Source organism: Phascolarctos cinereus, unplaced genomic scaffold, assembly GCF_003287225.1.
Source record: "Phascolarctos cinereus isolate Bilbo 61053 unplaced genomic scaffold, phaCin_HiC Scaffold_2;HRSCAF=192, whole genome shotgun sequence".
NCBI lineage: Eukaryota > Metazoa > Chordata > Mammalia > Diprotodontia > Phascolarctidae > Phascolarctos > Phascolarctos cinereus.
Genome location: NW_027555625.1, coordinates 43,251,358 through 43,270,116, shown reverse-complemented (window position 1 = coordinate 43,270,116; position 18,759 = coordinate 43,251,358). Strand labels below are relative to the sequence as shown.

The window sequence follows — 18,759 nt, the reverse complement described above, 5'->3', positions numbered from 1 at the left end:
GACTTCATTGTCTATGGTTCCTTTTTAGCAAAATGTAATTTCCTTCATTATGCCTTTTAATTAGATTTATTTTTGATTCCACTTTGTCTGAGATCATGAATGCTACTCCTGCCTTTTTTTTTAAGTTCAGCTGAAGCATAATAGATTCTGCACCAGCCCTTTTTTAAACTGTGTCTTTTTAAAAAAAATTTGGATAGAATGATTATTTTTATTATATTGACTCAGCCAGTTGTTTAGGTTTGCCTTTATTTGTGTGAAAAGTGTTTCGTAATTGTGTTCATAGAGTTCCTAGGTGTGTCTTGTTAGGTGCACTCCCCAATATTTTGTTTTATATTTTTAAAATAGTGTTTTTTCCAACTACATGCAGTGATATTTATCCATATTCATTCTTTTATAAGATTTTGAGCTCTAAACTTTTCTTCCTTCCTCCCTCTCTGCCTTCCTCTCCTCCCCCAAGATAGCAACCAATCTGATATAGGCTATACACGTGCACTCATGACAAACACATTTCCACCTTAGTCGTTCTGTGAAAGGAGTCAGAATAACAGGGAAAAATCAGAAGAAAGAAAAAACAAAAAACAGAAGTGAAAATAGTCTACTTCCATCTGCATTCAGACGCCACAGCTCTTTCTCTGGATGTGGAGAGCATTTTCCATTGTGAGTCTCTTGGAATTGTCTCAGATCCTTATATCGCTGTGAAGAGTTACGTCTGCCATAGCTGGTCATCGTACAGTGTTGCTGTTACTGTGTGGAATGTCCTGGTTCTGCTCACTTCTGTGTGTGTCTTTCTGTATCAAGTGTGTCTCTTGTAAACAACATGCTGTTGGATCCTGCTTTCTAATTCATTCTGTTATGTGTTTCCATTTTATGGGTGCGCTCATCCCATTCACATCCACAGTCATGGTGACTAATTCTGTATTTTTCTCCATCCAATTTTTTCCTGCTTCTCTTCCGCCTCCTCTCTCTCTCTTTTTATCCTGTGCCTCCTCAAAAATATTTTGCTTCTAACCACTGCCTCCTTTAATCTATTCTCCTTTTTATCATTCTCTCTTTCCCCCCATTCTGTTATCCCCTTCCTGTCCTGTTTCCCTTTTGGGTAAGTTACATTTCTATAGACAACTGAGAGTGTATATATATATATATTATTCCCTCACTGAACCAATTCTAATGAGAGGTGCTGTGAGGTTCAAGCATTGCCCCTGCATTTTCCCCTCCACTATAAAAGCTTTTCCTTGTATATCTCTTTAATGTGGGAAAATTTTCCCCATTCTACCTCTCCCTTCCCCCTTCTTCCAGTGCATCCCTCTTTCTCCCCCCCTTCATTTTTTTTTTTTTGGGATATCATTCCAACATAACCAACTCAAATCAACTCCTTCTATGTAAACTCCTTCTAACTGCCCTAATGTTAAAGTTCATACGAGTTACATGTAGTATCTTTCCCATATAGGAATGTAAACAGATGAACTTTATTGAGACTCTTATCATTACTCCTTCTTGTTTACCTTTCTGTGCTTCTTGAGTCTTGTATGTGAATGTTAAATTTCCTATTCAGTTCTCTCTGGTCTTTTCATCAGGGATACTTGAAAGTCTTCTACTTCATTTATCCATTTCCTCTGAAGAATTATACTCAGTTTTGCTTGGTTGTTAATTCTTGGTTGTAATCCTAGATCCTTTGCCTTCTGGAATATCATATTCTAAGCTTTATGCTTCATTAATGTAGAAGCTGCTAAATCTTGTGTAATCCCAAGTGGGCTCTGTGATATTAGAAGTGTTTCTTTCTGGCTGCTTGAAGTAGTATTTTCTCTTTGACCTGGGAGCTCTGGAATCTGGCTGTAATATTGCTGGGAGTTTTCATTTTAGAATCTCTTTTAGGAGGTAATTGGTAGATTCTTTCAATTCCTGCTTTACCCTCTGGATCTAAGATATTAATGCAGTTTTCCTTGACAATTTCTTGAAATGTAATGTCTAGTTCTTTTTTTGGTCATGGCTTTCAGTTGGTCCAATAATTCTTAAATTATCTCGCCTTGATCTATTTTCCAAGTTAGTTCTTTTTGAATGAGATATTCACACTTTCTTCTATTTTTTTCATACTTTTGACTTTGTTTTATTGTTTCTTGATGTCTTGAGCTTCCAGTCTCCAAGTTGGATTTTTAAGAAATTACTTTTTCAGTGAGATTTTATGCCTCTTTTTCCATTTGGCCAATTCTGTTTTTTAAGGTGTATTTTCTTCAGTGAATTTTTGTGCTTCTTTTACCAAGCTGTTAATTACTTTTCATAATTTTCATAATTTTCTTGCATCAGTCTCACTTCTTTTCCCAATTTTTCCTCTACCACTCATCTCTTTTTGTAATTCTTTGGGGAATTCTTGTTGGACTTAGGTCCAATTAACATTTTTCTTTGAGGCTTTGTTTGTAGCTGTTTTCACATTATTGTCTTCTTCTGAGTTTACGTCTTGGTCTTCCCTGATACTGTACTAGCTTTCATGGTCAAACTGTTTTTCAGTTGTTTGCTCATTTTCCCAGCCCATTTCTTGACTTTGAACTTTGTGTTAAAGTTGGGCTCTACACAATTGAGGATGGGGATGCACTGTCCCATAACTTTCGGCTTTTTTGTGTTACTGTTTTCAGAGCTAGTCTTGGGAGTCTACAAGTTTTTGATGCTTCCTAGGTGATGTGATCTTGGGAAAAGTATGGTCACAGCTTTCCTGGTCTATATTCTGGTCTTTACTTAGGAAGGGCCTCTGCTTTCCTGCAGTCACAAGCTCTGGCATCATCACAGCCAGCAAGTGTCAGAGTGGAGTGCGGACCCTGCGGCCTCAAGGCCACACGTGGCCCTCTGATTCCTCAAGTGCAGCCTTGGACTGAATCCAAAATTCACAGAACAAGTCCCAAACAAATCTCACCTTGGTTTCTTCTCTTTTTACCTCTCTCCCAAGAGGCGGCCAATGGGACATTGCCTAGGCTGCTGGCCCTAGAGAAGAAAGACCCGAGTTCAAATTTGGCCTCGAATACTTATTAGCTCTGTGACCCTGGGCAAGTCACTTGAACTTCATTTTCTTTAGTTCCCTAAATTGTTATAAAATGGGGATAATAATAACATCTACCTTTGCAGGGCTGTTGCAAGGATCGAATGAGACATTTGTAAAGCGTCCAGCACAGTGCCCAGCACGTAGTTACCACCGTACAAATGCTCCTTCCCCTTTTTGTCACCATCCTAGAGCACTTTGCACTGTGCTCTGTAAAGCATCAGGTGCTTAGTGAATATTGTTGCCCGACAGGCCCACTGTTCTCATGTAATGTTTCTTTCCTCTTTTCTCTTCCCCAGAACAGACTTAACACTGAGCAGCTGTGAAAGGAGAAACCTAAAGCCACCACCAGATTTTGATTGGACTCTGGAAGGCTGGAGGGCTCCTGTCTTCTCTTCTGGACCAGAACACCAGTTTGCCTGGCCAGGGCCAGCCTTTCCTGCTGAGGAAGGACGAGGGAGAGGATGTGCATCTTTGGCCAACAGCAGCCCACGCAGATGAGGAGATCAGGGTAGAAGAAGTTCACAGCAGGCCCACGACATTCCCCTTTACCCCCCTGCTTCTGTCCCCCTGACCTTGGTTCAGATCATTAGCTGGATTCTGCCCCTCACTCGGCAGGGCTTTGTGCCTGCCCATGAGGAGACTGTAGCCATGTAAGCAAAGCTCTTTTCTTGTTGGCTTTCTGGCCACTGTGGGGAGAGGCTGCCTGCGCTCACCTCCTGGACTCAGCTGATCAACATGCCCCGTGGTGGATACCTAAGTCTTTGTGAGTAGGATGGTCTGGGCCCGTAGCCAGTCAAAATTCTGGTTAAGCCAGGGGCCAGTGGTAACCATGGTAACTGTGGCACTCTGGGTTTTTTTTTTTAAACATATGTGAAGTTGAGATACTTAACCCTTGGCTCTGCCCTGGACAGCCTGTGTGTTTTCTGCCTGAGAACCATCCTTGGCAGAAGCCTCATGTTTGTTGGGGGGGGGGGGGTAGCAATGAGGGCCCAAAGTCTGGGGGTGGGGCATTTCCTGGGATGATGCTTGGGGATGGCTGGAAGGGATTCAGTGAGATCAGGAAGCAGCATCTGCCTTCTATTTGGAGAGAAAATATGGAGAGAAAAATAAAGGAATGAGGTAGGCAGGGAGCATATTTCTAGTCTCCTTGAGGGTTACTGGTTGAGGGTATCTCTTTCGAAAATTTTTATCTTTTTTTAAAAAAAAAAAAAAGAAAAGAAAATGATAAGCATTGCCCCAGCCCTTACCCTTCCCAAATACACTTTTTTTTTTTTAAAAAGCATTCCAATGTTTCATGAAGTCTTTGGGGAAGGCACAGCTGATCATGAAGACATTCTGACGTATTTAGGACACAGCACATTCTTCCTTTTACTCCACGAAGGAGGACAGAAATAGGGTGCAGCAATCATGCCTGTATATACTGTTAAGTGGGAAGGTCATTTTTAGCTTTGGTGATAATAAGTAGAATCAAAATAGTGATGAGGATTAATGAAGAGGAAAGCTGCTTGTCCCGGGACCGTTTCTATTGGAAACTCCACCAAACAGGATGAGGAGAAGCAATCACAGGGATAACGGTAGCAACAGCCGACGTTTGTTCGGCGCCTGAACATTTGCTAAATCTCTCTGAATGCCTGGGCATTAATACCTCAGCCCTGAAGTGATTTGCATCCGATTTTAGCAAGAATCTCTTTTTCCTGAGCGGCCATATAGGGTAGTGGAAATAGTATTGGGGTGGTATTGGAGTCAGGAGTGATTGGGTTCCAGTGCAGCCCCTGGTATATATTAGCGTATATGACCAGAAGTATGGCACTTAACCTCTCAATGGTGCACCTCCCCGGCCCCCCCCAAAAAGAAAAATTTTCAGACTATAGGTTACAGATCAGTTGCTACTCTACCTAAGAGGAGAGGCTTTCTGCAACAGGGATTCCCATCATTGATGAGATTGTGGGTCTAGAACCCTTCCCCCTAAAAAAAAAATCTTTTGCGTCCTATCTAGAGTAGCAATACTGAATGTCAACTCCCTTTCCATTTTGTAAATCTGGATGCCTTGGGCAAGATATGTTCATCAGTCTATTTTTAAATATTATTAAATATTTCAATATTTTAGCAAATGACCCCTTTTCCCCAAAATATGAGGCCAGATTGGGGTTAGATGTGGAGCAGAGGGGGACCCCCCAGGGTAGGGAAGCTGAGAGGTCAGAACTGTAGAGAGCTGGTGGTGGGGGCCAGTGACTTAGACATTAGCTGTGGTTTCCTAGCTTTCTGAGGGTTGGGGCTATCTGGATAATGGGGCCAGAGTCCAGGGCAGCAGCCATCCTGCCTATGACTTCTCATTTTCCTTTCGGTTTCTTAAGGCAGTGATGGTATAAGAAAAGACCTCTAATTAGCAAATGTGTTTTCTGTACCTGTCCAGTGGATCTACTGGCATTTCAGGGGCCTTGAGGCAACGTTACATATCAGAAGGCCTGAAAGTGATGGGCTAGCTGCCCTAGTTTGTGGGAAATGTTCATATGTAGGTCATGGATCAATTGGTCAAAAGAATTTATTGAGCCTAGTGTTTACTGGTGACCAGAACCCCACAGGGTGCTGGGGGTGAGGGAGGGTGGGGACATTTCACAAACATGGCTGTTGCTCTTCTGGCCTTATATTTTTTGGGGAAAAAACGGTCATTTGCTGAATATTTCAGACTGATGGACATAACCTTCCCCCAAAAGTTCTTGAAATAACTTTAAAAGGTAGCATGGTGAATCTGAAAGATCAGTGTTTGACAAACTTTTAGAAAATAAAAATTGGGAAAAGAATTAATCATTTAACAAATAAACTTGAGAAAATTGTTTGGTAGGAAAGTGATTTGGACCCACACCATATATCCTACTGAATTCCAGCTAATGAGAGATTTAAACATTAAAAAAAAAACCTCTGGAAACAAATAAAATTAATTTATCCCATTTATCCCAGTTATAAGGGGAGTTGATATTTTTCTGTTCTTGATTACATTAAAATTACACTTTTCTAGATAATAAACTGATAGAGTAAAGAACAAAATGGTGGATTAGCGAAAATATGACAGACTGAAAACTTGACATCTAAAATTGGGAGCATTAAATGATCTGTGCCTCAGGGGATAAGGAGAATATGGGTAGAGGGAAAAGCAGGAAGGATATTGAAGCATGGTAGAAGGCACAGATGAAGGAATACATGGAGACCTGCCTGCCTAGGACTTGTGATATGGAGAAATCACAAATCACATCTAAAATTTTTATCAGTGAATCATCAATCAGGCCCTATAGTCTAAGTCTGGACTGTGCGATATGAATGAATAAAGCATTTTATTAAGTGCTTTTTCAGGCACTGGAGATGCAAATAGAAAAGCAGGACAGATGATCCCTGGGGAAGACAACACAGAGAAAGTTTCAGCTGCAAGTCAGATGGAAAGGTCCCATGATATAGACATAGGAGTTCAGAGAAGGGGCGAACCTGTGTGGGCTTGAGTAGAATCACAAGACCATTAGAAGTAGGAGGCAACTTAGAGATCATCTCTATTTGGGCCTTCTTAAGTTAGATTAGGTAGTGCTGCATGGTGGATAGTGCCCTGGCCTTGGAGGCATGAAGATACGGGTTCGAATCTTATCTAACACTTACTAACTGTGTGATGTAGGCATGTCATTTAACTTCTCTGACCCCGTTTGCCCATTTGCAAAATGGAGATTACTGTACTACTCAATATACAGGCTTATTGTGAAAAGGCCATATAAATGTCAGCAGTTATTATTACATAGGAGGAAACTGAGGCCCAGAGAAGTGAAATATCTTGCTAATGAGTTAGTGGCAGAGATAAGACTAGACCTCTGGGTCTCCTGATTCCAGATCCAAGGCTGTGCCTCCTCATTGCTTAGCCAAATCATACCTGTTCTCCAAGGCCTGGCTCACATAGAGACTTTTTCCAGAAGCCTCCTCTGATGACTCTGACATCATCATATGTCCCTTTGTATTTTGTCCCCTTCCTACATTTCCAGTCTTCCTTTCACTTACTGGTAATCCAGGGACACTGGCCTCTTTGCTCTTCCTTAAACCTGACACTCCTTTTCCTGACTTGTAGTATTTTTAATGGCTATCCCCTTCTCTACCTGGATTTCTCTCCCTCTTCATCTCCAGCTGTTGGCCTCCCTGGTTTTCTTCAAGTCCAACTAAAATTCCCCCTTCTACAAGAAGCCTTTCCTGGTTCTCCCTAAACTTAGTGCCTTCTTTCTACTGATTATTTCCAAATTATCCCGTATGTCTCTGCATTAGACTGTGAGCTCCTTGAGGGCAGGAACTTTGTTTCCCCTTTCTTTGAATCCCCTGTGCTCAGCACAGTGCCTGGCACGCAGTAGGTGTTCAATAAATGCTTGTTGACTGACTGTCCAGGAAAATGAATGGGAAAAAGCAGATCATATTCATCCCTTAACAGTGGGGTTGGGCTGAGGGAGCCACATCGGTGCTTCCTTTCAGCTGGCTTCAGAAAAGCTTGCAAAATCACATCTCTCTCCCTTAATGCAGGAAGCCTTTCTTGGACTCATAATGACCCCCAGTGGTAAAACTTAAGAAGTTTTCAGGGTTTGACAGACTACCCTTTGGAGAAAAAAAAAATCCCTGCCAAAAAACCCAACCAGAGCCATTTGCAGTGGTTTCTTAAAAGCCCCTACCTGGTGTGATGGAGTAAAGTGTTGGACGTGAAGTCAGGAAGACCTGAGTTCAAATCCTCCTTTAGACATTAACCAGCTACATGACTCTGGGCAAGTTATCACTTGTTAGCCACAAGTTATCATCTGTCAGCCTCACTTTCCTTATCTCTAAAATGGGGATAATAGTACTGATTTCACAGGATTGCAAGGGTCAAATGACATAATAGATGTAAAGCACTTTGTAAACTTTAAAATGCTGTATAACTGCTAACTAGTGTTATTATTCATTAGCAGATTGGAGAAGTCGTATAGCAATATTGGTGTGGAACTTTAAAAGGGCTAGTTCTGATAGCTTATAGGATCTGGCTTTCTAAGTGTCCCCCAGGGTATTCATTTTTATACATTCATTTAACAAACATTGATTCTATACTTGCTATATGCCAGGTACTGTGTTAGATGCTGGGAATACAAAGACAAAAATGAAACAGGTCCTGCCCCTCAGAGAGCTTACATTCTGTTGGGGGGGGAAACAGTATATACACAGATAAATAAATTCAAAATATCTGCCAAGTAAAGACATAATAAATGCAGAGAGTTTGGGGGGAGTGGTAGTGAGGGCTAGTGCTATAGATCTCAGTCTGGGTGACTCAGAGGGGAAGAGAAGGGCCTCCAAACCCTGTAACTTGGGAGAGAGACTGCTGTCAACGGGAAGACATCCAGAACTCAGGAGAGTAGAGGTGGCAAAGAGTAGGCTCTGGGGGCAGAGGAAGGGAGAAAATATTGGTAAGTACTGTCAAATTTGGGGGGTGAAGCTGGGACGGAGATCTGGGTATAGAAATAGAAAGGAGGTCCTAGATATGACACACAGTGATGAAAGGAAGGGACCAACCTACCGATAGATGTTTGGGAATGGTTGTTGTTCAGTTATGTTCCACTCTTTGTGACCCCATTTGGTGTTTTCTTGGCAAAGATGTGGGAGTGGTTTGCCATTTCCTTCTCCAGCTCATTTTATAGATGAGGAAACGGAGGCAAACAGAGTTAAGTGACTTGCCCAGGGTCACACAGCTAATAAGTGTCTGAGGACAGATTTGAACTCGGGAAGACGAGTCTTCCTGATGTCAAGCCCAGTGCTCTGTGACTATGGCACCACCTAGCTGCCCTATGTGGGGTGGGTTATTTGAGTGATGATTTGAAAAGCACTGGATGCGGCACCTTCCTCCATCCCACACTGGCCTGTTCTGGTGCCAAAAATTCTACCATTAGATTCATTTTTTTTTGGGCTTTCTAACCACACCTGCTGCCTCTCCCCCCCCCCCCCAGTTAAAACACATTTATTGCTAAGAAGACGTTATTTGCTAACACCTTAGTGGGAAGTTTGCCAGTTAGGCCTCTGGGGACAGGGAAGAACAGGGATGGGTGTAAAGAGGATTCCTGTAGACACAAAGACAGACTTTCCTCCATTTTTGCTGAGGACCAGCCCTGCCAAGAGGGCCCTCAGAGTATCAGGGTGCCAGCCTTGTGAAATCTCAGGGTTCAGAGATTCTTCTCACAGGTTTTCTTAGACGGAAGGTGAGCCACAGAACAAAGAAGGAATGGCCATGAGTAAGCCAACAGGTCATTGGTAAGGCTGGAATTTGACTTCCTTCTGCTGACTCCCATCCTGCCCATGCTTGGAAAGTGATTATGTCCAGGCTGGAGGCAAAGTTACTAAGAGTCTGGTCCTAGGAAGGGGTCTGGGGTAGAGAAGAGGTGCCATTGTGCTGATGAGAACAATAGAGATCCTCCTTAAAACTGAGTTTCTACCCCATGAGCCCAGAAGTTAAGAGTGGCTGGGGGAGGAAGGCAGTGTAGACTCTAGGGTGAACCAATTCATGTCTACACATTTGTGCCTGGTGTGATTTGCCTCGGTGGCCAGAAACTAGGCAAAGCCATCTCTAGAGAGACAGACAGACCTGTGGTCCAGAAGCAGCTGATGGCCACCTTGATGAGTGTGTGTCCCCGCAGCACTTCAGCTATAGTGGAGAAAGTGCTGGCTGTGGCGTCTTAAGACTGGGGTTCAGATCCTACTTCTGACGCTTGCCGGCTGTATGATCACAAATCAAGTCTCTTAATTCCCCCAAGTCTGTTTCTTCCCCTCTAAAGTAAGATAATAGGACTTGTAGTGTCTACCTCGTAGGACTGGTGGAAGCTCATGCAAGAAGAAGGGAAGAAATGTTTATAAAGCACCTACTTTGTACCAGGCTCTGTGCTAAGTGCTTTACAAATATTGTCTCATTTGATTCTCACAACAACTCTGGGAGAAATTGCTGTTATTTCCCCTATTGAGGAAACTGAGGCAAACAGAGGTTAAATGACTTACCCAGGATCACACAGCTAGGAAATGTCTGAGGCTGATTTGAACTTGGGTCTTCCTGACTCCAGGGCCCAGTGATCTATCCACTGTGCCACCCAGCTGGCCCCAATGTAGGTAGAGTGGCTAAATGTAAATTATCACCATCATCATTATTGTTATTATTATTACTCTCTGGTATTCTGGTGGAGACTAGATTCCAGAGACCCTCCCCAAGGCTTTCTTCACTGCCAGGAGGGGCTGGAAGCAGAGCAGACATTTGAAGGGACTAACCTCCCCCTGAGTGCCCTTGTCTTTGTGATCTGCAGGTTTCTGGTTTTGCCTTGGCACTTTCGTGGGGAGTGAGGGCTGGAGGCCCAGACCAAAGAGTGTGCCATTACAGGGAGCCTCCGAGACAAGTTGCAATATAAGAATCGGGTCCGGTACATGGTGAGTCCGTGGGTCCAACCTGTCTTCTTTGTGGGTAGCTCCCCAGGCACCAAGGGCCTTGACTTGACTGGAGTCACAGGCTGTGATTTCCAGTCTTTCCTCCCGCACCCATCACCCTGAGCTGTTCATCCCTGGGTCTTCCTTTTAGCTATTCCAAGATGGAGACAGTTGTCATTGTTTGTCCTTTGTGCTTGAAGAGGACCGTGACATCAGAAAGGTGATGCTATGACTTACAAGTGAATTGGTTTTAAGTGAGGGAGGGCTGTGCAGAGGGTTCCATGGGGCCAAGATATAGATCAGGACAACTGGGGATGGCCCCGATGGAGACAGTAAGGAAGAGCCACTCTTGGAATTTACTGTGCCAACCAACAACCAGAGGCCAGAAACTCTCCCATCTCCTTCCCTGTCCCCCTTGCCACCCTGGAGCTCTCCTCCCCCCAGCTTCTCAGGCAGTGAAACAAAGATAGATTAACCATGTAATAACAACCATTCCAAGAAAACAAAAGCTAAAACTGGAAGACCTATACTTTTATAGCTACTGCAGCAGCTGTTTCCCTGGTGGTGTTTTCACACCTGGTGATGTTTTCATACTTGGTATTATTCTTGCTAAGAGTCCTTAATGGAGGTGTTGGTGGGCTGTTCTGTTGCTAGGCTATATGATTATCCCACTTCCTTTAGGTATTCACTTTGTTGTTCAAAAATGAATTCCAAAAAAAAAAAATTGACTCCAGGAAGCCTCTGAAAAAATTTTTGCTGCTTCTCTGGGTCTCAGCCAGAATGCTGAAGATCCCAGAAACTGGCCTGTTCAGTCATCTTTAGAGAGTTATACGCAGATTTGTGGGTGACTTAGAGCTGCTTGGGGGATGGGGAGGTTGTGACTTGCCCAGGCTCACCCAGTTATTATGTATCAGAGAGAAGACTCGAACTTGGGAGTTCTCCTGACTCCCAAGTCAGCCTTCCATCCAATATAGCATGTTGCCTCTCATGGGATACACATGTAACTCCTCACTGTCACTCATGAGATGTATGGATAAGGATAAGGACTGGATCTGTGAATGCCTTGGTGTAGGGTGAGAAAATTGTCTACTGCTGATGCAGGTTGGCATCTTCTCTGTGACTTCAGGTCTGAGAGAGCTGCCTTGAACATTGAGGTGACTTTCCCAGGGTCATAATTTTGAACATGTCAGAGGGGGTCTTCCTGGCCCTGAGGCTAGCTCTCTGTCCACTGTACCATGGTAGGGTGCAAATATCTAACAGTCTTCTCTTGCTTTTGAGTTTCTTCTGCTACTCTTAGAGCCCGAGCATCTCCTCTGCCTCTTCCCCTACCCTAGTTATGCCACAGGCCTGGACATCCTTTCCAGTACCAGTTTGTCTCTTGCCTTGCCAACACCCTGGTCCTTGTGCAGAAGTTAGACTACTCCTTGCTCTCCATTGCTGCTTCCACTCTCTCCCCATGCTGCTGCAGCCTCTCCTCACTCTGTCCACATTTTATCACCCAGTCCAGCTCCTGCTGGCTGTTATGTATTGGGCCAGGTCGTTCTCTCTCCTTTGGCCACACCTTTCATCTCGCCATCCTCCACTTCAAGAACTCTGAAATTTCTTTATCTGCTCCCAATCCCCCCATCACTCCCTCTCTCCCTATGTCTCACTCCTCTTATGAGGATATTATTGATCCTCACCATTGCCTCTAACCTTTCCATCTTTCTGGGCTTTACCAGCCTATCACCCTTGCCATGGCTTCACTCTCCTCTCTTTTCAATCTTGAACCTTTGTTGATCAGGTCAAATCTCCACTGTCCTCTACTCTCAAATCTCCTTGCTTTTTTGTTCAGTATTTTTCATATATCCACAAACCTACCTGTGGATGTCTCCCACCATCTGCCTCCTCTGCTCCTGTTCACACGATGCTGAAGGGAGTCGCACAGCAGGACTGACCAGGTCCACCAACAGTGTATGTTATCTGATGCCATCTAGGCTCTCACTGGAGCGAGGCAACCAACACTTACTCCTGCCTTCTTCACTCTCTAGCTCACTCCTCCCAATAGCTCTCCCAAGACTTCTCTTCTCAAGCCATTCTTTAAGCTAAAGACTCGATACTTTACTGAGAAAACAGGCCATTAGCCACAAACTTCCTCTTGCCCCTTCTCTAGATTTCACAACTGCTTGATATTGTCTTGAATCCTTTCCACCTTTATTCCAGCGTCTGACAGAGAGATAGCCTTTCTCCTCACCAAGACCAACCCTTCTACATGTATTCAGTAGTCCCATCTCCTCCCATGTTTTGGCAAATTACCCTCACAATTATTCCTCCTCTCTTTAATGTTGAGTCTCTACTCGAGAACAGATCTTGAGTTATCTACCGGCTCCTTCCCTGCTGCCTACAAACATTTCCCCAAAACAAAACCCCAAGCCCTCATTAGACTCAACTCTGCCCTCAAGATATTGTTTTATATCACGCCTCCTTTCTTCAGTCAGATTCCTAGAAATAAAGCTGGCTTTTCTCATACCCTTCACTTCTTGTCTTCTTGCTTCTCAGCCTTTTGCAATCTGGCTTCTAACCTCAGCTGAACCAGCTCTCTCCAAGGTTACCAGTGGTTTTTTTAATTGCTAACTCTTATGGCCTTTTCTCAATCCTTATCCTTCTTGACCTCTCTGAAGCATCAGCTACCTTTTCCTGGATATTCTTTCTTTTCTGGGTTGTTGTGACCTTGCTCCCTTTTGATTCTCTACCTATCAAATGAGATAATGAAATTCAAAGTGCTTAGCCCAGTACCTGACACATAGTAGGGGCTTAGTAAATCCATGTATCCATTCATCTATCCTTCCTTCCTTGCTTCTTCCCTCCCTCCTCCCTCCTTTCCTCTCTCCCCATCTCTTTTGCTACATCTTCATCCATTTCATAGAACCTGATTCTGGATATACTCCAAGGCCCTGCCTTGGCCTCTCTCTTCTCACTCTCTACTGTTTCACTGGGTGAACTCATCAGCTCCCATTATGATCTCTATGACGGTGACGCCCAGGTCTCTATATCCAGTCCTAGTCTCTCCCGATCTCCAGTCCTTGATCTCCAACAGACTATTGGACATTTCAAACTGGATGTCCCATAGGCATTTCAGATGCAGTGTGGCCAAGGCAGGACCCATTATCTTTCCCTTCAAATGCAATCCTCTTCTGAACTTCCCTTTTTTTTTTGAGGGTACCTGGGCATCCTTCTAGGTACTCAGTTTTACAACTTTGGAGACTTTCCAGACTCCTCACTCTCCCGTATCCACTTATCTACCCAACTTAGCAGTTGGCAGTCTTGTCATTTCCGGCACAACATCTCTCGAACTCATCCCCTTTTCTTGACTTTCATGGCGACCATCTTAGTTGAGGCCCCCATTGCCTCTCACCTGGACTATTGTGCAGCCTCTACATTGGTCCTCTAGCCTCACGTCTCTCCTCTCTTTAATCTGTCTACCACAGACTTGACAAAGTGGTTTTCTGAAAGCACAGGTTTAACTGGTCGTTCTTGGTTGGACATTTAAGGCCCTTCCCCGCCTGGCCCGAGCTGACCCTTTCTGGGGTTCCTGTTGTGCTGTCTGAGATTCAGCCAGACTTGTCTTCTTGCTGTTCCTCACTTGTGACCCTCTATCCGTGATCTCTGGGCCTTGGTCCAGGCTGTTGCCCAGACCTGGACAGCTCTCTCTCTCTCTCATTTCTACCTCAAAGAATCCCCTTCAAAACTCAGCAAAACTGTTGTCTTTTGTCAGCTTCTTGGGAGTAAGAATTTTCATTTTTTTATCCATGGCCCCTAACACAATGCCTGCACATAGTATCTGTTTAATATATTTACATATGATATATTTCTGGCCACAGTCTATAGGAATGTGCTTAGGTCCTTAAAAGTGCCCTTTTCTCCTCCCTTCTCCCACAAAATTACTTTCTCTGCATTTTATATATATTTTGTATTTATTTAGCCATTCCTGCCTCTGACACATACTGATTGTGTGACCTAGTCTGGCCCTGGAGTATCTAAAACCATATGAGCTTTTATACAAAGCAGCAGTAGCAGAGAAACAACTTTGAAAGACATAGGAATTCTGATAGGTGCCAAGGGTCACGTATCTCCAGAGGTCCAGTATGAAATGCGCCATGCACCTCTAGACGGATGCTGGAGTCAGGGTGTAGAAGGGGTCATACACCGTGGGGCATGGCTAATGAATCTGTTTAGCTTGACTATACATAGGATTTTGGTTTTCCTTTTTTCTTTATTTCAGTGGGACAGGGGTAGAAGAGACAAAATAGTTAACTGGAAAAAATTAATTGAATTTTTCAAAGATTATATGAGTTGCAGAGAAATTGCTATTTTATGTCTGTGAAAGTTAAAATTCCTTACTTACATCAACGAAATCACTGGTCCTGTATTTAAAAAAAAAATTCCTAATCCTTAGCATAGCGCCCAAGCACATAGTAGGTGCGCGAATGCCTCTCACCTTGTGTTTCCTCCTTGTGTCTGCAGAAACACTATTTCCCCATTGACTACAGGATCAGCGTGCCCTATGAGGGAGTGCTCAGATTGGCCAACATCACCAGGCTGGTAAGAAGCTCCCTTTCCCATGAGCCCATTCACATTTCAGGGAATGCAGGGCTCCATGTCACTTGGCTCTCATCACCTTAGTTTTCTCTGGAGTATCATCCTCCGATCCCACAACCAGATGCCAGTGATGGAGAGGCAGGGCATCCAAAGCCTTGTATCCCCCAACTAATCAGGGCAAGATTGTAAATTCCTCAAGGGCAGAGACAATGCCATTTAGGTCATCTTTGCATCCTCAACGCTGAGCATAATTCCTTGTATGTAACAGATGCTTAATAAAGGTTTGTTAGCTGTATCCCCCTTCCCCCATGACTGGCTGTTTTAATCCACATTCTGTTGAGATACTGGTGTTTGTCTTTGAGGCAGGCTAAGGAAAACATCAGGGAAGTTCAGCAGTGTGTCATTTTTCCCCTCAGACCTGATCCCCCGGGAAGCAGTCCAAGGATCTCCTTCTATTAAAAGTAGCCTACATTTATCTAGAGCTTTCCAATTAGTTGTCTTCAAAACAACTCTGGGAGTCAAGTTAACAAACATTTCTTAAGCACTTACTATGTGTCTGGCATTCTGCTAGGTGCTGGGCATACAAAGAAAATCTTGAGGGGCCCACAATCCAAGGGGGAGACAGCATGCAAACAACTATGCACAGATGAGATCTAGACAGGCTAAATTGGACAGAATCACTGAGGGAAGACACTAGCATTATGGGGGGTCAGGAAAGGCTTCTTGCAGAAGGGAGGATTTTTATCCGAGACTTAAAGGAAGCCAGGATATGGAGATGAGAAGGGAAGAGCATTCCAGGCTTGAAGGATAGCCAGAGAAAATGCACTGAGTTGGGAGATAAGAGTGTCTTGTGTGCGGAACAGCAAGGAGAGCCATGTTACTGGATTACAGACTAGATTAGGGTCGGAGGGGACTGGGAGTAAAGTATTAGAAGACTGGAGGGAAGCAGGAAGGGCTTTGAATGCCAGAGGATTTTATATTTGATGCTGCAGATGATAGGGAGCCACTGAAGCTTATTGAGTTAGGGGGGGTGACGTGGTGAGATGTGCATTTAAGGAAGACCACTTTGGCAGCTGAGAGGAGAATGGATTGGAGTAGGGAGAGACTTGAGGCAGGAAGACCAACCAGTGGGCTATTGCAGTTATCTAGGCCTGAAATGTCATAAAGAATATTATTTCCATTTTACAGAAGAGAAGAGCGGAGCTCTGAAATGTTAAGTGCCGAAGTGCAGTTAAGTACACAGCTGGTATCTGAGATGGGATTCAAATCCAGCACTTTGCCATGATCCTTTTCTTTGGTCAGAGTGGCCCCTAGGGATAGCTGCTTGGCTGGAGGAGGTCATAGGATTACAAGACTTCAGCGTCCTAGGGTCTCACAGATTACCTAGTCCATCCCTAAGTGAACTGGAATCCCCTTTGCTGCATCTCTGATAAGGGGTCACCTAACCTCCCTGCTTTGGATCTCCAAGGACAGGGACCCAGCAGCTTACCAGTGGCAGCCCATTCCCCTTATGCACAGCTGTATTCATTAGGAGCATTTTCCTGAAGTCCAGTTTAAATCCAATTCTATTTCCATGGGTCTGCCCATTGTTGCTAGAGCTGCCCTTTGGGTGCACAAACCAGCTTCTCTGATCATTGTCTTACCCCATAGCCTTTCAGATACTTGAAGACAACTATTAAGTATCTCTTCCCATCCTCCCTGCCTCCAGTTCCTTCAAGTGAAGTCCCTTCACCATGCTGCTTGCCTTCTTCTGGATGAGCTGCAGTTTGTCAGTGTCCTTCCTAAAAACCTTGGTGCCCCAAACTGAATAAGGCCCTCTGGACATGTTCTGCCCAGGGCCAGAGTCAGTGGAAATGTTATCATCTCTTATACTGAAGACTTCCTGTAGCCTAAGATGGAAGTAGCTTTATTGGTTGCCTGAATCTCTCTACCTCTTCTAGCTAGGGCACCTTGATACAAGAGTTGTCCAAGGATTGATAACTGCCAGTCACATACTGCTGCCAATCATGCCATCAACAGGCAGATGCACGAAAAACCAATTTATTATGTTATCAGAGCATATACTTCCTGCATACAAAAGTCAGTGAGCCCTGAGCAGCAGTTTTGTAATCTTAGTCTCAGTTGCTGGGGATAGGCACGTTGGAATTTTATAGAAGTCAAGTGGAAGGTAGTAATTTGTACATTCAAGAGCAAATGGCAGATGGAGAAGAACTGTATCAGGTAAAATAATAAACTAGTCAGTAAACACTGGTATCATAGCTGGAATTTGCAAACTAACCATTGACACTGGAGCTATAATTCAATGTCTCAGCTTGATTCTGCAGGGTCTAGCTGGTTATGTGATCTATGAATCTTAAGTAAATGGAAGCAGGACAAGCCAAAATTTTTCTTATCACAACTCCTATCCTGTACCTGTGCAATTGAATTTTGAACCCAGTAGATAGACTTTATATTTATCCCCATTACATTTCTTCTGTTTCTTTGTCAAGATCTTTTTGAATTCTGACTTTATCATCCATTGTTAGCTATACTTCCCAGGTTTGTGTGATATCCTTTTCTTCAACCAAGTTACTTACCATCATATTGAACAGCACAGGGACAAGAACGGATTAATGGAACCCTCCACTAAAGACCACCTTCTCGTTTGACACTGACCCATTAATCACTGCTCTGTGCATCTAGTGATGCATCCAGTTCTGATTTCATCAAACTATAAGCCAACCTCAGATATCAGGAGAGATTCTGTTATATGCCTTGCTGCAGTCTCAGTATCTCCATGTAAGTTCCTGTAGCCCAATCATTGCCTCTTGACCATTGTTCTGCAATAGGAGCTCTCTCAGCAATTCCACCCCTTGAAGGTGGCCCCTAGGACTCCTTTGGAAAGTGAGTTTATCAGGCCCTCCTCACTTTATAAGGGAATGGGATATTCTCATGGGTCAGAGGTATTACGCTTTACTCAAGTGTGAATTTCTTACAGTTAGACTGGACCCTTGAAATGGAGGGAAGGTGAACTTTGTGCCTTGTAAAATAAAAGTGTGCCTTTCTGTATTAAAACAGAAATTGTGGAAACTTAACATTAATCTATGGAAGCCATACAAAGAAGAGAATGATGGTGGAGATATTAAACACCTCTTAGCATTGGACACATCCTTTAGGACAATGTCAGCTTTATGTACGTTGGGATTTCTTTTGGTTTCTTTCTAATTCAGTTCAATAAATATTTAATTAACAACTTTCATGTCCAGGCACATGTGCCTTTTACTCATGCCTCCCTGCTTTGGGAGGATGAGTTTGTGGAAGTCCCAGAAAATGGCCAGGAAAAAGTCCTATCTGAGTGGAAAGGTATGCTAGTGATACTGGGAATCTTGTGATCTGCTCCCTGTACATGGATCTGAGAGGGTTCAGGGTGGGGCTCATCGGTTTTAGTGAAGCAGAGTTTGGTGTGGATGCAGGACTAGTGCTCAGCTAGATGCAGTGCTGAAAAGGAATAATAATCACACTACCTCCCAAAGGCTGGTCTTCTTGTGAACATTCTTCCTGGGTTCAGTGGCAGTCCAATGGGTACGCTCTGGCATATACTCAGAAATTGCCCTAAATGGAAAACCCTCTACCTTTCCCCCACCCACTCCAGCCTACAAATAACAGTCATATAATTTATTAGTCACATCAAATAAAACATCCAGACCAGCTAGACATTAAAACCATGCAGAACA

The 18,759-nt window shown here is 43.7% G+C and overlaps 1 protein-coding gene across 1 annotated transcript in view; it reads left to right on the top strand.

Annotated features, from left to right (window-relative positions):
• IL34 (interleukin 34) overlaps positions 1–18,759 on the top strand; it is a 57,077-nt gene that overhangs the window by 33,891 nt on the left and 4,427 nt on the right. Inside the window, 4 exon segments of the mRNA XM_020963674.2 lie at positions 3,325–3,791; positions 10,351–10,389; positions 10,392–10,471; positions 14,972–15,049. Of these exon segments, the coding sequence (XP_020819333.2) occupies positions 3,764–3,791; positions 10,351–10,389; positions 10,392–10,471; positions 14,972–15,049 (225 nt within the window). The 5' untranslated portion in view covers positions 3,325–3,763.